The sequence below is a fragment of the Helobdella robusta genome (genome assembly GCF_000326865.2).
Source record: "Helobdella robusta unplaced genomic scaffold HELROscaffold_3, whole genome shotgun sequence".
In the NCBI taxonomy this organism is placed as follows: domain Eukaryota; kingdom Metazoa; phylum Annelida; class Clitellata; order Rhynchobdellida; family Glossiphoniidae; genus Helobdella; species Helobdella robusta.
Genome location: NW_008704501.1, coordinates 892,704 through 913,926, shown reverse-complemented (window position 1 = coordinate 913,926; position 21,223 = coordinate 892,704). Strand labels below are relative to the sequence as shown.

Sequence of the window (21,223 nt, the reverse complement as noted above, 5' to 3'; positions counted from 1 at the left end):
TGTCGTTGTTGATGCTGATGTTGTCGTTGTTGTAGTTGTTGTTGTAGATGATGTTGTTGATGATGTTGTAGTTGTTGTTGTAGTTATTGTTGTTGTTGTAGTTGTTTTTGTTGTTGTTGTTTTAAGCATTATTTTATATTGTTTTTATTTAAAAACAAAAGCCTTAATGTTAATTTTGTCTCTTCTGTGGTTTTCTTAATATGTTTCACCTTTTAAAAAGGTGGTTATTTTTTTTTTTATTTCTTGCTAATTATAAAGTAAAACGAAGATTTTTGAAAAAAAAAACAACCTGGATAATAAACATATCATTTCACTGATGCATCCACTCATCCAAATCTTTAATTATCCATCCAGCCATTCATCCGTCCATTTATTCATCCATCCATCCAACAACCCAACCAACCACCAAAAATCCAACCAGCAACAATGCAATATTTATTCATTCATTGTTCGTTCGTTCGTTCGTTCGTTCGTTCGTTCGTTCGTTCATTCATTCATTCATTCATTCATTCATTCATTCATTCATTCATTCATTCATTCATTCATTCATTCATTCATTCATTCATTCATTCATTCATTCATTCATTCATTTATTCATTTATTCATTCATTCATTCATTCATTCATTCATTCATTCATTCATTCATTCATTCATTCAATCGTTCGTTTGTTCGTTCATTCATTCACTGTCGGCGAGTTAGTTCAGTGGGTAGAAGTGCCATGTCTCGAGCAGTTACACGATGGCCTGGTTCGAATACTGTCGGTCCGCCACTCAAAGACTATCATATGCCATGCTCGTATAATGCGGTACTTCGCGTACATGCTTAATGTGCATGTACGTCTTTTGGTGTGGATAGTACAGTCTTTGTGACACGAAGGTTTAAATACAGGGATGATATGTAAGAGGCTCTGGGTATGTCAGAGCTACACAATAAAAAACAAAACAAATCAAACATTTACTTATCCATTCACCTGTCCGTCCATCTGTCAATGTTTTGCATCATCTTCCGTCAACAACAGCCCAATAGAACAAATTAAATAGAGATTTTATACGTTTGCATGTGACGTGACGTCACCAATTCAATTTTTAATAACTATCCATCTTTAACCATTCATTCATCAATTTAGCTATCCAACTAACCAAGCCATCCATTCATTTATTCAATCTTCCATCCTTGATCCAATCAAACATGCATTCACATTTTTATCAATCAATCCATCCATTCATTCAGCCAGCCACGCCTCCATCCATCTATCCATCCATCAAACAATCCATCCATTTCTATATCAGTTCATCTATCCATTCTGTCATTCATTCATCCATCCATCCATCCATCCTTCCATCCATCCATCCATCCATCCATCATAGTGTGCTTGCCCATGAAAAGACAATAACATAAACAACAATGTCTGACATTTTTATTTTTAACTCATCATCATTTTATTTTTAGAAATAAAATTTTTACGTTTTCTCCTAACGTTTGTGTTTGTTTCAATGGCATGAGCTTATAGCTATGAACGAATGAACAAACAAATGGATAAGCAAATAATAATAATAAATAATATACAAATCATTATTATAATTTTGTAGCTGTCACCATTCAGTGCATACGTTGGATATTATAATTCATGGCTTCTTGACTTTTTTTTGAAACGTTAATTAGCCTCCTTATTTATTTATCTTTTATTTTTTTAGTTTAAAAAATCAAAAATTATAAGATTTATATAAATGATACGATGATCGTATATCACTACTATGATGTCATATATCATTCCGATGATGTCATATATCATTCCGATGATGTCATATATCATTCCGATGATGTCATATATCATTCCGATGATGTCATATATCACTACGATGATGTCATTTATCATTCCGATGATCGTATATCATTACGATGATGTCATATATCAATCCGATGATGTCATATATCATTATGATGATGTCATATATCATTCCAATTATCATATATCATTACGATGATCATATATCATCATTACGATGATCATATATCATTTGGATGATCATATATTACTACGATGATGTCATATATCAATCCGATGATGTCATATATCAATCCGATGATGTCATATATCATTATGATGATGTCATATATCATTCCGATTATCATATATCATTACGATGATCATATATCATCATTACGATGATCATATATCATTACGATGATCATATATCACTAAGTGTTCATATACCTTTACGATGATGTCATATCACTACGATAATCATATATCACTACCATGGTCATATATCATTACAATGATCATATATCATTCCGATGATCATATATCATTACGATGATGTCATTGAGGTGTCATTATTTTTCATTATCATCGAAGTCTTATTAGTTACATGATGTTCTATGTAGGTTCTATTATTATTATTATTATCATTATATTATATTATTATTATTATATTATTATTATTAACTATTATTATTATTATTAATTATTATTATATTATTATTATTATATTATTATTATATTATTATTATTATCATTCAAATGTATAACTATATTAAGACTGATTACATTTCTCGTTGTGCGCATTTTATATCTATAATGGCGAGCATCGTAGACTACTTTCTCATTTTAATTCATTTTATTTTATTTTATTTCATTGAATATTTATTTCGCCCCTTCTTTGGAAAAAAAATAAAAGAGTTCCCATTTACAGATTGTGATTTTTTAAATAATAATAATAATAATAATTATAACACCTTTAAAGATGTTATAATTATTATTATTATTATTTAAAAAATCACAATCTGACAGACGCTGAAACTGTTACAGCATACAATGCAATAGTATTAAATGATAACGAAAAAAAATTTAAAAAAATGATAAAGCATGAAAAATAAAGAAAATAAAATAAAGTAATGGTTTAAAAAGGCAAATAAATAGAGTAATTTATTACGTATTTTATTAGGTATTTCGTAATGGATTTGTTGTTTATGCTTCCTTTTAGAGATGTAATGGTGACTTAAAATTGTCTTGATGGAGCTGAAGAAACTATGAATTTTCCTATGCTCAAATGGGAATTAGATTGTTATTGTTGTTGTTATTATAATTGTTATTATTGTTATTATTAATATTCAGTTACAGTATTTTTGAGAATTTATTAATACAAAATAGAAAAAACATGAAACAAAATACGATTTAGGAAATATGTTTTCGTTAATATTGCCTAAATTTTTTGTCGTATATTAACAAAAAAGAATAGAAATTATGTTTTGATGTTGATTGAAATGTTGAAGCCTCAAAAATTACAAACTGCATTGAAACTAAATTCAAAAGTTTTCCACGTTGTTAGTAATTTTAGTTAGTAAAATTAAAGGACCTCAGCAACTTAAAAAGCAGCAACATCCACATGACGACATTTAAACCAATGCCTCCACATTGAGGAAAATATCCACATTTTCATGCCAACTCATCTCGACAACATTTGAAACTTTTTCTGAATATCAATTAAGTGGAAAAACTTGGAACATTCACTTGGAAACCTACGTGATAAACAATGACGTCACGTTTCTTTTTTAAATTGAGAAATCATTAAGCATTAGCAAAAGCCATACGCTGATCCTTACTAAAGGTATTTTCAAATGGCAAAAACATTAGGAATGCCAAACAATATGGTAAATGAATTTTAATGACGCCTCTTCATCTCATTATTTCTAAAATGAGAAACGATTGCCTCCTCTAGTTTCCCCATCATAAAGCATAGTGGCTGTCATTTGAAAATTCGATAATGAATGCTTATGAAGGTGGGCCACCAGTTTATTTTTGCTTTTAAATATTATACCACCCATATAGCAAACCTATCAGCTATCATCACCTAATTCCTTCACGTATTTTTCAACAACGTGTAATTGTAACAACTTATTTCTGATCATATAAACTGAGTGCTGGAGTTACTTTATTTTGAAATTGTCATCAGATTCAAATCCAACAAAATCCTTAAATGACCTTCTTTTATTATCTCGCAAAAATTTGACGCAATATAGTTTTTTATCTATTTTTGTTGAATTTTTTAAAGTTATATGTTTGACAGAGTTGAACGCAGTTTTCTTCAACTAATCTTTTCGTGGTTAGTTCATTAGATTCAGTTTAGTTCGTTTGATTCAGTTTGAGGGACAAGTTTTTCCGGTAGCTCACAAAACGTGAAACGATGTGGTAATATATTTCCTTGAAGAATTGTTGATTTCATTTATTTTTTACACCTTTTTATCAAGTAAAACATCAAAATTTTTGCGGGCTTTTGAATGGTATCTTGTTTTTGCCTCACCAAATAACTTGATCATGCAAAAGTTGTTGGTCGCGTTGAATTGAAGTTAAACGTTCGTTTACGGTATTGTACCGTTTTGTCGTATCTTGTATGTATGTATATATCAAGTCAATGTTGCATCGCATATTTTTTTGCCATACAAATTATAATTTATAAAACCTAGCAGAAATTAAGTTTTTATTTATTCCTCCTTGTTACATTTTCAAAAAATTTATGGTACTAATATACAATATCAATAACATTCTCATTATTATTTTTCTTATTTTTAGTATTATTGCCATCCAGTTTTTTGTTGCACTTATAGGCACCACATTTGAAATGAAATTCTGAACGGTACTATAGTTGCCATAGCAACGAATCCTCGCATGCAACTCCACTCCACTCTACACGACAGCAATCGTCCAACGAATAAAAACATTAAATTTGAATAACGATTTCTTAGCAGCAGCTCAAAAATTTTTAATTAACATTTTTCTTTTATAAACATTTTTTTCACACTATCATCCCATCATGATCATCATCAACATTTACATTATTTTTATTTTCTGTTGAATGATTGATAGCGTTGTAAATTTACTTTCTGTTGTCTTTTGTTTATAATGATGACAAATTTGTTTGTACAATGACGATGAGGTAAATGTTGAAACGTTTTTGGTTGATACCCTCAAATCTATAATAAATGTTAAACCGTTTTTCATTGGTTTTTTCACATCTATCACAAGCATGACGTCATTCTAGTAAGCCAATCAAATCAATTGTGGCATTTTAATCCTACCAATCATCACGTTATCCATTACACATCTAAGCCTGTCTTATGACGGCCCGCCTCGTAGTGACATACGAATATGCAAAAAATTGAATTTTTGTTCTGGTTTCGTCATCGTTATTAAATAAATGTTCATTAAATATAATTTTTATTTTCATATTCAATGCAGCTCAGCTTCGAGATATATTGATTAATTGATCAATCAATTGGTTGGTTGACAAGTCCTAATCATGAACATGCTTGGAGCATTCCTTCTAACTGTTGTTCTGCTCTGTTTGTGTGAGACTGCACTATCAAGGTGGCTTCATTTTATGAAAATGATCTTTATTATGGATTTATTTTTAATCCATAGTTTATTATTAATATTTCAAAGTTCATTTGAAGACATGGAGCAAACCCCGCAGAACGCAAACATGGAATACAGCAACGATGTGAATGAACAATACACAAATAGACTCAGGAGAGACCTTCACAGACTTCACAAATACTTCAACCACAACTCAATGCCCAGATTTATAAATAAGCTCCCCAGAAGACGCTGGACCCCGACCAACGATGAGAACCTCGATAGAGATTACGAACCCATTCACAAACGTTACCTCGACAGTTTGGGTGACTCCATCATCAAGAAAAAGTAACGCACACCGAGCGGTCGTGGTCATCGATTTATTAGTTTCATGCGTCGTTGTGATTTTGTTTTTTCAGTTTTAAATATGAACAAAATAAATTATTGAATGGTATAACGGAGTTTTACCGAAAATAAATTAACATAAATTTAACAAATAACCAAAGGAACAAAATAACCAAAGGACAACGAACACAGGACAACAGCATTATTCAAGCAAAATACAACGTTTAAGTTCATTTCAGTTGTTAGTCAGTGGTACAATTCCCTGGCATGATAAATAAGATTGTTCGATTGATTGATTGGTCGGCTTCACATCAGTCACGTTCATCAGACTTTCATCCGCTTTGAGTTCTCGAAAAATAATTTTCAGTTAACAAAAAGTATTGTGCAACCGGTGGGACAAAAACAAAGTTTCAATGCATTCGTGCGTTATATTAATAAAATTGTTCATCCAACAATCAATACTTGCTTTAAAATTGTTTATTGATTCTACAAGTTCATTTGGTAATGAGTTCCAAGTATTTGCCACTGTATTGAATAAGTAATTCTCTCTGCCTCTATGTCTTGTTCATTCCTTAAAAAGTGGCAAAATATAAATACGTTTCCCGATCCCGTTGTAAAAATCAAATCCAAAATGTTTTGTTACACCATTGGACTTTTGAAATGTTGGTACGTTAACATGTTGATAGAGGAACGCGTCTTTAATTATTTCGCTAAATTTATTTCAATGCCACTGACGTTTTTAATGGTTTTGATTGACCCATTTAATCATTCCATTGATGTGAAATTAAAATCTCTCATTGTCAGAACATCTTTAAAACTTCTATAGTGAATGTAATACCTGGCTTGTTTGAAGACAAGTTCAAGATAAATCACATCCACAAAATAATCCGGTCTATAGATACACTCCACCAAATATTCATCACGATCAAGACAAATAACTGCCTATACTTGTACAATTTTGCTCCAATTGAAAACAACTTCCACGACATCATAAGAATTGAGATGAATTGATAAACAGACACACTCCGCCATCACTTCTATATACATTAAAGTTGTTTAAATTACCAATTAAGCTATCTTTAAACTATATTTCATTTACACCAATAACCGATGGATTATACGTCTCAACAACCTCTAAATTCATTCAGTTTACCTAAAAAATAGCATTCAAATACATACAGTGTAGGGTGTTGTGTCTGTTTAGAAAACCTGCTCAATCATGAGTTGAATATAAATTAACGAAGTTTCCTGAATCTATGCACCTGATTTTCACGGATGCTATACCGAAAGGGCAAGTCTACACCAAGTTCTGCATTCAATCCGTTTCATTCCTAACTAAATTTATAATCCAGTTGTCTTTCAGCTTCTGTCAAATCTGGACTAATGTAAACAGATTTGAATTTGTCAAATTCTCTCAATTTTTTGGCTGCCAAGAGGACGGCATTCCTGATAGCAGCATCAGACAAATCAACCAATAATGGACCAGGTTTTATTGGGTTTTTTGATTTCAATCTTTTTGAGTATGCAACTGAAATATTAGATATATCAATAACTTGTGAAATTTGAAAAAATGTATGCATAACTCATGTTGAGCAAAAACAGTCTTTAAAGCTCAATCACAATCTAGTCGCAGAAATATGTAAAATCGAAAGATGTAACTCATCTTTTAACGTTCATTTTGAAAATGACGAAAATAAATGGAAATATCAAATATGCATAATTATGTAAAAAAATTATTATATAGTAACAAAGGCAAATCTAGTTGTGAGCAGTATTTGTATCAAGCCAGAAAAACTGTTGTTACACATTAAAAAACAGCGTTTTAGGTAAAATATGGACCACAACATTCTCTTTTCCATGCCATTGCTAAGTCCTCTCACCTTGGAACTTCTTGTGTAGCTTACTTGATAAAGGCTTCTTCCAAACATCTTGGTTGTCTTCTAAATAGTCCAGAAATCATTCATTGTTCTGTAATTACAATAAGTTAGAGTGCAAACAAATTCGTAAGCGGAGTTTAGATCCAATCAAACTAGTATATATGATTTTAAATGATAATTATGAAAGAATAAAAATAATCATTGTGATTCAGAAAATTAATCTTTGAGTCATTAATTTATAATTTTTCTGTTAATTTTATCGAATAATTAATCAGTGTATAAATTAAAGTGCAAAAAATTTAATTTTTAATGCTCGCTTGGATGATTTCTTGATGGCTCTTTTAGAGTTTACATACATTATAACTTTATAACGGAGGATTTAATTTTCTTTTTTAAGATGCGTAGTTTTCAATGTTAACAATAAAAATATCAGGTCAAGCATCATATATTAAATAGTATTTTGATTAAATACAAAATTTTAATTGTTGTTATAAATCTATAATTATGAATAGTAGTGTTAATGAATGTCTTATACCTACTTAAAAAATTTTCCGACTCATTGAAACCAATTCAAATACATACAAAATTTTTAAACGCTAATAAGCTCCCGAAATTTAATTGACTGATTGACTGACGACAACAAATGGATTCCAAATCTTGCTTATACGTCCTTTAACGGTTTCCGCCATCATACATTTCTACTTCTTGAAACTAATTTAACTTTTTGATGTAGCCGTTTTTTTGTAAAATTTTTTCAAACGAAGTATAAACCTGGAAAAATGCATCAATAAAGCTAATTTCCAACTAAACATTTTTTTAAAAAACATGATTTACCTTTTTGGACTATGGAATCAACTTGAACAGATGGCATAGGGGGCTCGCACATGTCGCTTTATTAGCAGTATCGGCCAACATCTGATATTCTTTTCCAACCACTGAATTTGAAATCGCACCTACCTAATATGATTTATGTTATTATTATTAATTTTAAACTGGTTTAATAAGTTTGGCACAAGCAAGAATTATGCTAAGAAAAGGCCTTTCAAGTTTAAATTTACATTTACAACTGGAATACTCTCTAAACAATTAAATTAAATATTCATTTGTAATGTTTTAGTAGAAAAAAATTAAACAAAAAAAACTATTACAAATTACTATCTTTTTTTAAATATTTTGTATTATTTGCTGTTAAAATTGAATGATACATGAAAAATTTATTGTTTTTGCAGATTTTCCTGTTTTGCAAGCCTATCTCATTCTCATTCTATATAAAAATGCAAGCTCAAACCCTGAAAGTTTTTGTTGAAAAAAATTATTAAAGGTTTTCAGTGCCTCTACTGAATGGTTTTGTTCATTTCCTAATATGGAAACAAAAGAAAAGTTCTTTTTTCCAAAAAGAACCAGTGTGTTTGATGTACAAGTACACAACTGGAATTTAGTTAGAAGAATAAAATTAACTCGTAAAACTTCAACCACTTTTAAACATAATCTAAATTAATATGGGACCGAGTTGTTGAATACCTTTGGAAACCGTTTTTCTATCAGACCCCAGATAAGTCAGAAAAACAGTCATTATCCAGTGAATCACATCACGATTAGCCGGCCAGTCTGAATCAAGAAGCCCCACATACAGTTTAAAACCAGCCCAACACTGCAAAATCTATCCAACAGTTAGTGCCCAACCACCAAAAAAGAAAGTTCTTTCTACCAATCAAACATATTTGTTAAAAGTGTATTACCAAAAATTTAAGAATTGAAAATTATAAACAAACAATTTTTACATTGAAACAAAAAATAAGTAAGTTTTCTAGTTTGTGAGAAACAAACCGGAGATTGAGTCACTTGGCCAAAATAAAACTGGATTCTGCAGATCATTGGAAATCCAAGTACCAAGCAGAAAAAGACACGAAATTACAAGCCATTTTATCCGATTCAAAAACAAAATTCTGTAAAATAAGCAGATCACAAATTAGAAAATGTCAAAGATCCAAGATGGACAGGTTTCCACTTTATACTTTCTTGAAATATTTTCAAAAGATATTTTATTTTAAACTTGATGTTAATAAAAAAATCAACACATTTTCATTTGGACCAGTGAAAAAAGTTAGACGATCATTTTTCTACGTGAGGAGAAAATTACTTACTTAGCTGAAGTTGGTAATGATGTGCCAGTTTATTCCATTTTAGGAGGATCTGCAAAAAGAACTGCAAGAAAAGACAGGAGTTTTAAAATGCTCGAGACACTATTAATAAACAGATGAGATATATTATTTGATCAGTTTGCTGTTGGAAAAAGACGAAGAGGAAAGTGTCAAAGTAGTAAGTACAAAGTTTGGAAATACTCTTCTTGTTACAAGAAGTTTACCTACAGGGCCCGCTTGGGAAATGCTTTCACAACAGGAATAGGAGCCACGCTACAGTACTTCAATGAAACAGTTCACTCTTCCACATTGAGATATGTTGCACACCCATCCAACATTGCTAGAATGGCATACAAATTAAGTATTCTTGCTTATCTACAAGTTGGTGAAATGTTGTACCAGTGTGATTCGGTAACTCTTGCTCATGATGCCACAGCAGTTGTTGATAAGCATGTTGTAAAATTCCAACTATGTCTCTCACCATCACAAGCATGCAACACAATCTTTACAGCCAGATTTCCAGATTTCAGTCAGACTTCCAGATGGCACAGCTGTAGATTACACCGTCACATTGTTTCATCTCTACAGTTAGTCACAGAGACATACGCACAGTTCAGCAGGTTAGAAGTTACCCAAGTTCACTGTCGGTTCATGTCCAAAATGAAATCATGTCTTGCAGATACAGCTTCAGTCAACAATTGTGTCCATCAAATGCTAAAGAAGGAACTTCAGACCCACTTAATCAATTCAAGTTGCAATTTCATCCATTAAAAAAAATGCATCTAATGCTATGAAATGTTTGGCAGATTTTGGGCAGATTTTGACAGCATCCATAAGTTGACAAGAAGGAGGAATTGGCTAAGGAGGAACCGCAGTTTCTTTAAACAGTATTTATTCTAATTTTTTTAGTTGACTCAACAAACTATTTTAAAATCTTAAAAACCTTTTCATAGCATAGCAAAAATAGAAACGAAGTCACAAAGTCATTATAGATTGGTATCAACCAAGTGGGAGTCATGGTACAACTTCAAGCTCTAAACTAAGCATAATTGTAAAGATCATCACCAGCCTGTAGATGAAGTTGGTATATTGTAACACAGCGGTTCTCAACTTGTGGTCCACGGACATTTGCCTGGTGGTCCACAAGCAAAGTGTGAATTGCAATTGAGTCTTACGAGCTTTACGCCTCATTTAGATAAGCTATGCTCAACTGTGCATGCTCAAGGCTCACACTAAAATTAAATGTAGCATTATTTCTAATGTACTTGGCACATTAAAAACCACCTGTTTATTATTATCCATTATTGTTAGCAAGTGACATTTGTTTATTATAAAAGATGCAATTACAATTTGTTTCATATTTGACATAAAAATTGATGATATGCCAGATACGCCGTGATATACATACGGTGTATGCAATGCAAACATCAATGTAAAACGAACATTATATTTTTTAATTTGAAGTTAAAACATTTATTAAAATTTTTTAAATTGACTAGTAAAAAACTAGTAAAAACTTTACATAACCGTACATTACAATGCCATTGTCTGCGATTTGAAGAAAGTTCTTTATTATATGGAATAATAATAAATAATTTTAAATAACAATTTTAATACACCTATAGGTAAGTATGGTAACTGTAGTTCTCTAAGTCTAATAGTTATACTATGAACTACATATGTTATACTAACTATGTGTAGCTGTTACGTGATTATATGAAAAAATAAATTATATATATATATATAAATTTCAAGTGTGCTAGTAACAAATTTTCAGTAGTGGTCCGCGGCTGAGACACACATGGCTTGGAAATGTTTAACTAGATTTTTGGTGCAATTTTTGCCCTTATTTTGTTTAATACAGCATAGACATTGTTTTTTTAATAAAATATTGACACAGTTTGATGATAATAAATTTGATCCTAAGGACCTGCTTTTTAATTTGGGCAAGTCAGTGATTGAGAAAATGCTACACCACCCAGCAAAAGTTGTGCTGATAAAAACTGATGTGTATGATCAACCCCCTTAAAGAAGATAATATGCTCCTGTCTTTGATGAACGAAGTTTATAACAATGATATGTTATATAAACTGTTAATTTCTTTTATGCAGAGTGTCATAGAAGTATTGGAAAGACCGATGGGAAACTACCTCACTAGAGAGTTGTCTAACTCTGCCCATCAGATGATTGCAGACACCAGCTCAGCACTCTTCCACAACATCCATGCAAAAAAAATCCGTGGTTTGTCTGATTGTTTTATAAGAAAATCACATTATACTAACATTGGATTTGTAGATGCAAAAGTGAAAGCAAAGATGAACCCACCAGGGATTGGTTGAATGCCAAATCAGAACAAGAACAAAACAAAATCAAGTTTGCCATCACATGGGGTGCAAAGGTTCGGCACATCTTTAATGACACTGAGAGGCAGACTGAGCATGCCATCCTGGAAAGACGAAAACAACCAAAAAACCGAGGACAAAAATTACAAGACTGAACATGCAGTCCTTAAGTTATTGACTAATAATGGGTATTCTAAGAACCCATTATTTTCCAGCCTTGATAAACTGCAAAAAGTCTTTCTTGACGACATCTTTGCTGGAAGACCATTGACAGACAAACTTCTATACCACAAGTGGTCAATGAGTGACGAGAAAGAGGAGCTAACATTCATTGGCAGGATACAAAGAACGAAGAGAAAAAAAACAAATTCATCATCAGCTACTGGGAGGTAGATGAAGAACCTGTCAGTAGAAAGTTTCATTACAGACTTGATCAATGGAGAACTGGAATTCTTCACTCAATGAGTGCATGATAAATTTTGTTAATTATGTATATAATAATTGTGTGTTTGTTAATCATATAAAAATTGTTTGTTTGTTTGTGTGTGTTTATGTGTGTGTATGTACCAAGTAGAAGAAGACATGAAATAACAACTGTTTCATCCAATTCAAAAACAAAAGTCAAAAATCACAAGATAGACAGGTCTCTACTTTATACTTAGCTGAAATATTTTCAAAACTATTTTTTTTTATTTTAAACTTGATGTTAAAAAAAAAGATCAATACAATTTCAATTTGAGAAATTTTTAGATTCAAATTAAAAATATAAAATTAACATTTTAATTTTGCTGAAATAATAATTGATTGGAATTTTTTGGTAAAATTTAATTAAATTCAAACCACTTGAGGATTTAAACTAGCCGGTAAAATTACGAATATGTATATCAAATATCACATGAAAATGAAAGTACTGGAAATTAATAATTTCAAAAATTAATGTATCTATCACTATAGACAAAAAAAGTTGTTGGAAATTGCTAATTATTTCAACAAGTGTTTGCCATATGCCACTCTAGGATTTTTGGGTGCTAGAGATAGAACTAAAAATACTCTAGAATAGTTAGGTAAGAAATGTGGAGATATGCGAAAATTGCTAGTTGAATATGCAACAACGAAAAGTGGCCTTTTAAGAGTAATAAAAATTTAAAAAAATCATTTGGGCAGAAATGAAATCTCGTTGGCCAAATGAAACAGCATCAACTGTTAGCAAATGGTGGATTGGTTAATGATGCACTGTTTGCTAACTTGGACATATCAACCATGGTTTTAGTGGCTTATTAACAGCAGATAGTTAAAAAATAGCAACAAATAATACATTAATAATGATATTATTTGTGTTTGGGTCAAATTGAAGGATGGAAGGTATATAAATTATAAGTTATTGGGCACAAGAAAAAAATGATAGTAACAATTACTACCTACCAGTTATCTGCTTTCTGGTGGATGTAATCTTCTCAAGTAGAAAAATAGCAAACACCGGAAATGGAACATCATGACACAATTAGCATGTAAGAGTTGTTCCAGTGTTTGAGGCAAAGTATTTTTTGATTTGCCTTTGTGTCCCACTTGCTTTTTTCATACAACAACAATTTGCAAGAGATGTTTTAACAACTCAGCCAAGCTTCGTGCAATTTATGTTTTTAATTAGATTTCAGAATTTTTTCTGTATTGTTTCTTTTGTTTTACAAATGAGTTTTCTAATACAACAAAATTATTTGATGCATGTGAATTCATTTTTTTGTAAAAAATGAAAGACCGAAAAAAAATATTTACAGAATCTTACGAAAATTTTTTATTTGAAATTTTTAATTGCGACATTCTTTGATGTCATTGTAAAAGATTATGTTTGTTGAAGAGTTCTTGCAATAACAAATTTTGTTTATGCAAATGTTTACTTAATTGATTGTTCACTATGAAAATTAAATATATTTTTTCTTGAAATCAAGATTTTTTAAAATTTTATGTCATAATAGGCAGAAAAAGCATTTAATGCTGTGGTTTGACTTCAAATAATGAGATCTTTATGATCACTATGAAAATTAAAAATATTTTTCTTGAAATCAAGATTGTTTAAATTTTATGTCATAACAGGCAGAGAAAGCATTTAATGCTGCGGCTTGACTTCAAATAATGAGATCATTCGATATCCAAAAATTTTAACTAAACGTTATTTAATAAAATCATTATTTATTCCAATAATATTAATAATTTTAACTGAAACCCATAAATTTATTTTTAAATTCACCATCTTTTAAGGCATTTTAAATATATTTTTAAAAATTTTTGACATTATTTGTTAAATAGACATAAAATTGCAAAAAATCCCTAATTCTAAAATACATTTTAGGAAGTATAGAAAATCAGAAGGAATTACCATTTCGGACAATGAAGGTGTTGTTTATAATAGGCAAAATTGTGAGCGAAAGCCCATGAAAAGCTATGTGCTCATAAGAAAATGTTTGAGGCCCAAGGTAGCACATTTATTTTCAGGCTCAAGCAGCATAACCCCAGTTATAATTAACCTGTTTTTATTAATAATTGATAACTGTACGAAAATGGTATATTTCAGTCTAAATCAAAATCATATAAAATAAAGGTTGTTTCATTATATTTGAATTTGATGGTGGAATAAATAAACATTGTTTTAAAATGCAAAGCTTATAATTTTTCCTAAACAACTGAAAACACATCCTCTTATTTAAGGCTTCTTAAGCTTTATTTCATGACCATTTTATTTAATTTTTTACTGGTGTTGCCCCTATACTAATGTACTATACTTATTAATTTTTCCATTTCAATTTTTTGTTTTTTATTTAATATTTTTCAGAGATGTCATTAAAAAACAAATGCGCAAATACACATGAAACAACGCACACCACACATTGCATGAGAGGCCGGATATTTTTCCAATCAACCTGGCACTTTAGTTTAGTTAGGTTTAGTTTAGCGTTTATTTACTTTACAATTACATTATTACACTATGACTATCACACCGCCGGCTGGAAGCTGGGGCAGCTAACCTTTAAATTAAAGATAATAGGTACTGGTTTAGCGTTTAGCTTTATTTACTTACTTTATATTACATTATTACATCCGCTACGTTACGGTTACACTACAATTACACTATCGCCATGACGGTCAGAAGCTGGGGCAGCAAACCTCCGAGGTATCTGGATCCAAATCCGGATCCAATTTGCATGCGATCATAAAACCAAAATTGCTGTTTCAAAACGAAATACTTGTAAAAACTTTCTTCTGACAAACCAAACTAATAGTTACAAAACGTAGATGTATCAACTTGTTAGTTGTAATGTTAGTCATATAAAGCACAGTTAGAAACAGGATCATTCATTAAAATTTATTAAAATCAAAATTTTCTTAACCAAGTCAATATCAAAACAGTCAAATTTAAATTATTTATTATGAATCCGATAGTTTTATTCTAGGTGAATTAACTTTCAGAAATGTTAACACTTTCACAGCCAATCAAAGAAAAATTTCCGTTTTAAAGGCTGACTTTGGACACGTAAAATTGTGGATCCTCAACTTTAGATCTAAGGATTCAATCAATCAATCAATCCTTCAATTAGTCAGTCAGTCAGTCAATCAATCAACCAATTAGCTTATAAAGCGCTATTTCCGCGATGTTCAACAGCGCTCCTCAATGAATTTTGCAAACAGATGGGTCTTGAGATCCGCTCTGAACTTCGTAAGTGAAGAGAAATAGCCAGAGAAGTAGATAGAGATTTCCAGAGAAAAGAGCCAGAAAAAGCAAAAGCAGATTTAGCAAAAGAGTGTTTAACACGTGTTAAGAAGAAGTGAGAACAAGATGATCGTAAACCGGGGCGGTTAGGTTCAATTAATATATCTAAAAAAAAAAGATAAAAAAATAATTTAGATTGAGACTTATACATAAATGACAAATTTTAAAAATTATTCTAAATTTTATAGGTAGCCAGTGCAAAAGAACAAGATATGGAGATATATGAATTTTAAAAATTTAAAAAGGCAAATTTTAAAAATTATTCCATATTTTATAGGTAGCCGGTGCAAAAGAACAAGATATGGAGACATGGAGATATATGAGAAAAGAAATGTGCACGAGCAACTAGACGAGCAGCAGAGTTAAAAGCTTTACTTAAAGGATAGAGTGTAGAATAAGGAAGACCATAGTAGAGCGAGTTAGAATAAACAATCCTAGATAAGACTAATGAAGTAACAAGAAGGAGAAGAGTAGGATCATCAAGAAAAGGCAAAATCCGTATACGGTACCGTCGCATTCCCATTACTTACTTAGGGATATATATATATATATATATATATATATATATATATATTTATATATATATATATTTACAATATTCTATAAATTCTACCGAATAAACTTATTTTCCGCGTAATAAGGTCATATTTCGATTCCGAATGAATCATCATCAGTACTTTTTGTTGTTTATATATGATGATATATTTATATGTACACTGATGATGATTCATTCGGAATCGAAATATGTGCAGCATGAATTCGGAAAATAAGTTTATTTTGAATTTTAATAAACTAAACGTTCACCAAAAAACTTTAGTGAGAAAAATCGAAAAAACGAACTACAAACATATTAACGCCAAACGTTCGGTAGAATTTATAGAATATTGTAAAAATTATGGTCTATTACCAACATATATTGATATATATATTTATTTATTGACAAAACTGCTCAGAGGGCCATAAAGAAGCACTTAACTAGACAGAAAAAATAAAAATAAACGAATTTCATTAAAATGTACGTCGACACGGAGAAATAAGTTTGAAAAATCATAGTTAACATTTATATTGACCATCATCCTCGCGAAATAATACCATAAGAAAAACCAATTTAATAAAGTTTGATAAATTGATAGTTATGATAGTATTGATAGTTATGATAGTATTGATAGTTATTTAATAGTTAAAACTTTGTTAAAGTCAACAGAGAGCAGTTGATTATTGAAGACAGCATATGAGGTTGAAGAGATGACATCTTCTGGCAAGACATTCCATATTTGAATGATTCGGTTGCAGAAGAAATATTTAGTTGAGTTGTCACTAAGATTGAAATCATGCAATTTACTTTGATGTCCCCGAGTTGTTAAGTACAGAAATAGAATGAAATTACTATTTAGGTCTATTTGAACGAGGTTATGAAGTATTTGTAAAGAAGGCATAGATCAGAAATTAACCTCCGACGTTCCAAAGTATGCATTCCAACTGCATGCAGTCGAGACAGGTATAAGAGATGATGTAGAGACGGGATAAACTTTGTAAATCTTCTCTGTACACTTTCAATTTTGTTTATTTGGTATTTGTAATGTGTATCCCACACAGATAAAGCATAAAAATAATTCTCTCTAGTGACATTAGTAATCTTACTCTTCTTCTTGCTCTTGACTTTTTTTCGGCTTTTGATACTGTTGATCATACTATTCTCTTAAGGCTGCTACATCTTTCTTTTAATATTATTGATTCTTGTCTATCTTGGTTTTCTTCTTATCTCTGTAATCGTTTTTCTTCTGTTGTTCTCAATAATTCTACTTCTAACTCCTCTACTCTTACTTTCGGGGTACCTCAGGGTTCTATCCTTGACCCTCTTCTATTTATACTTTATACTTCTGAACTACCTCGTATTATTAATAACTTTTCTTTTTCTAGTCAACTATATGCTGATGATTCTTACATCTATACTTCTTTTCCTCCATCTAATCTCAATAGTGTTCTTCATAATCTATCTCTATGTCTTTCTTCAATTATCGCTTGGTCTGACTCTATGTGTCTTAAACTTGATCCTTCTAAGTTTGAACTAATTTGTTTTAATAAATCTAAACACTCTATTACTATTCCTCCTATTATCTTACCTGATTCTAAAACTCTTGATGTCTCTCATAAGTTTCGTAGTCTAGATTTTATCTTTGATTCTACTATGTCTCTTTCTTCTCAGATTAATAGTGTTGCTAGAAGCTCTTACTTTCATCTACGTAGAATAAAAAAACTTTTGCCTTTTCTTGATGATCCTACTCTTCTCCTTCTTGTTACTTCGTTAGTCTTATCTAGGATTGATTATTGTAATTCACTCTACTATGGTCTTCTTGACTCTATACTCTATCCTTTAAGTAAAGCTTTTAACTCTGCTGCTCGTCTAGTTGCTCGTGCCCCTTTCTTTTTTCATATATCTTCTTATCTTGTTCTCTTGCACTGGCTACCTTTAAAATATAGAATAATTTTTAAAATTTGCACGTTTATGTATAAGTCTCAATTTAAATTATTTCCTAAGTATTTATCAAATATATTAATTGAACCTAAACGCCCCGGTTAACGATCGTCTTTTTGTTCTCGCTTTTTCTTAACTCGTGTTAAACACTCTTTTGCCAAATCTGCTTTTGCTTTTCTGATCCTTTTCTTTGGAACTCTCTACCTACTTTTCTGACTACTTCTCTATCACTTGCGAAATTCAGAGCGGATTTCAAGACCCATCTGTTTTCAAAATTCATTGAGGAGCGCTGTTGAACATCGCGGAAATAGCGCTTTATAAGCTAATTGATTGATTGGTCTATTACTAACATATATATATATATATATATATATATATATATATATATATATATATATATATATATATATATATATATATATATATACAGTGTTGTATAGTAATCGGATTACAAGTAATCCGATTACGTAATCGATTACATTTTTTTGAATCTGTAATCGCATCATTTATAAAAGTAATCTGTAATCTGTAATCAAATTACATTTTTTGTATAATCTGTAATCTAAACAGGTGTCACGATTACTTTATTTTAGATTACTTTAACGACAACAATACCTAAGATTTTTAAAATTTAAAGTTAAAAAACTAAAAAAATGACTTATTCAAAAGAAATAGTTTATCCATTGACGTCGTATGCTTTTTAATTAGACCACCCACGTAATGTTAAAAAGTTGGTCTGCTCAAGAACGTTATGAAGCAGGATAAGCAAAGTCGCTTCTGGTTCAAACTTGTTTGAAATTTCATGAAATTTAAAAAAATGCAATTTTTTAAATTATTTTATGAATAATTACAATTTAATAATTCAATAATTCATAAAACTATGTGACATTCATTAAATAAAATTCTTATGATGTAATCTGTAATTTCCAAAAGTTTGATGATGTAATCTGTAATCGGACACATCATTGCAAAGTAATCTGTAATTTGTAATCTCAAGCTAATTTTAAAAGTAATTTGTAATTTTTAATTTTTTACTTTCCAAAAGTAATCTATACAACACTGTATATATATATAACTCCACTACTGAAAAAACACAATCTTGATGAGAATAATGTTGAAAACTATAGACCGCTATCCAATTTGTCTTTCATATCTAAAATAATCGAACGTGTGGTTGTTAAACAGATACTCACTCACCTAGAGAATAATCATTTAATGCAGATTTATCAATCAGGTTTCAGGCAATACCACTCAACTGAAACGGCTCTATTAAAGGTTCTGTCTGATGTCTATGGGGCTATCGATCAACAGAATACGTTTATGATGGTGTTCCTCGATATGTCATCCGCATTTGATTGTGTAAATCACAAAATACTTTTAGAGAGATTGTGAGTTACTTTTGGATTTTCTGGTGCTGTGTTAAGGTGGTTTGAATCGTATTTGGTTGGTAGAACTCAGCAGGTATCATTTGGTGGTAAACTGTACAAGGTCAATATAGTTTTGTCTGTTGTGCCCCAAGGTTCGGTTCTGGGTCCTGTTATGTTTCTTCTGTATACATCTGAAGTATTCAAAGTAATCGAATCATTTGGTTTCTCATATCATGCATTTGCGGATGACATACAAATTATTGTTACCAGTAAGCCTGGTACTTTCCGGGTCAAATTGGACAGATTGGTTGAATGTTTATCAAAGGTTGATTTGTGGATGCAAAACAATGCTCTTAAACTGAATCAGAGTAAAACGAAACTTTTACCGGTAGGTACGTGGCAACAGCTTTTGAAGTTAGAAACTGATTCAATCATTATCAAAAACAGTGTCATCCCGTTTTGCCAAAAAGCTACTAGTCTGAGATTTATTCTAGATTCCAATTTGTTGATGAAAGATCACATTAGAATGCTTCCCGTTGAATGCATATACCAAATAAGAAAGCTCAATCAAATACGTAGATCTCTTTACACTACTACGTTGCAGACTCTGGTTCATGCCTTCGTGCACTCACGAATTGCTTATTGTAATAGTCTGTTTTACGATTTACCTGATAAACATTTATCTGTATTACAGTCATTGCAGAATCGTGCTGCAAAGGTTGTTGTCGGCGGTTTAAAATATGATCATGTATCACCAATTCTGAAACAACTGCACTGGCTAACCGTAAAAAAAAACAATCTTCAATATATCAACTCTAGTCTACAAGTCAATAAATTGTCATGCACCATCTTATTTGTCAGAAATGTTTGCAAAGAAGTTGGCACCTCCTTCTGGAACGCATCTGAGGTCTCATGATTTGAACCTGCTGCTAGTCCCAGTTTCATGTCTTCATATGGAGTCTCGTAACATCACCGTCTTGGGACCGTCTGTTTGGAACAATTTGCCTGCCTTTCTAAGAAATCCAGAGTTGAACCTGCCTGATTTTAAAAGAAAACTGAAAACTTACTTATTTTCGTCGTAATTCGTTGAACTTACTTGTTTTAGTTATAACGGAGTGATTTATTTTGTTTATTGTGCCATGTTAGATTAAGGAAATAATGAAGACTGTGTTTTTTCTTATAATTTTTTTCGTTGAAATGCACTGATAACCCTTTATTTTTGTTGATTATGCCATGATATTTTTTTTGATAGCGCTTTTGAGATCCTTTGAATTAGCGATTCATTAAATTTTTCATTAATATATATATATATATATATATATGTTGGTAATAGACCATAATTTTTACAATATTCTATAAATTCTACCGAATGTTTGGCGTCAATATGTTTGTAGTTCGTTTTTTCGATTTTTTCAGTAAAGTTTTTTGGTAAACGTTTAGTTTATTAAAATTCAAAATAAACTTATTTTCCGAATTCATGCTACAAATAAGGCCATATTTCGATTCCGAATGAATCATCATCAGTACGGTTGATGTTTATATAGGGAAATATTGA

At 30.8% G+C, this 21,223-nt stretch overlaps 4 protein-coding genes across 4 annotated transcripts; 3 read left to right on the top strand and 1 right to left on the bottom strand.

Annotated features, from left to right (window-relative positions):
- Positions 1-5,301: 5,301 nt before the first annotated feature.
- HELRODRAFT_161036 (hypothetical protein) lies at positions 5,302-5,709 on the top strand (the record flags this gene model as incomplete). Its single annotated transcript, XM_009021017.1, has 2 exons — positions 5,302-5,369; positions 5,445-5,709. The coding sequence occupies 2 exons, from the start codon at positions 5,302-5,304 to the stop codon at positions 5,707-5,709; spliced, it is 333 nt and encodes a 110-aa protein (XP_009019265.1).
- A 1,324-nt stretch (positions 5,710-7,033) lies between these two features.
- HELRODRAFT_161035 (hypothetical protein) lies at positions 7,034-8,465 on the bottom strand (the record flags this gene model as incomplete). The annotated part of the gene is made up of 3 exons (XM_009021016.1): positions 7,034-7,230; positions 7,583-7,642; positions 8,414-8,465. The coding sequence occupies 3 exons, from the start codon at positions 8,463-8,465 to the stop codon at positions 7,034-7,036; spliced, it is 309 nt and encodes a 102-aa protein (XP_009019264.1).
- A 477-nt stretch (positions 8,466-8,942) lies between these two features.
- HELRODRAFT_161034 (hypothetical protein) lies at positions 8,943-11,392 on the top strand (the record flags this gene model as incomplete). The annotated part of the gene is made up of 5 exons (XM_009021015.1): positions 8,943-8,982; positions 9,450-9,682; positions 9,859-10,173; positions 10,232-10,307; positions 11,346-11,392. The coding sequence occupies 5 exons, from the start codon at positions 8,943-8,945 to the stop codon at positions 11,390-11,392; spliced, it is 711 nt and encodes a 236-aa protein (XP_009019263.1).
- A 129-nt stretch (positions 11,393-11,521) lies between these two features.
- Positions 11,522-13,122, top strand: HELRODRAFT_161033 (hypothetical protein; the record flags this gene model as incomplete). The annotated part of the gene is made up of 4 exons (XM_009021014.1): positions 11,522-11,707; positions 11,832-12,023; positions 12,078-12,451; positions 13,017-13,122. The coding sequence occupies 4 exons, from the start codon at positions 11,522-11,524 to the stop codon at positions 13,120-13,122; spliced, it is 858 nt and encodes a 285-aa protein (XP_009019262.1).
- Between the last annotated feature and the right edge of the window lie 8,101 nt (positions 13,123-21,223).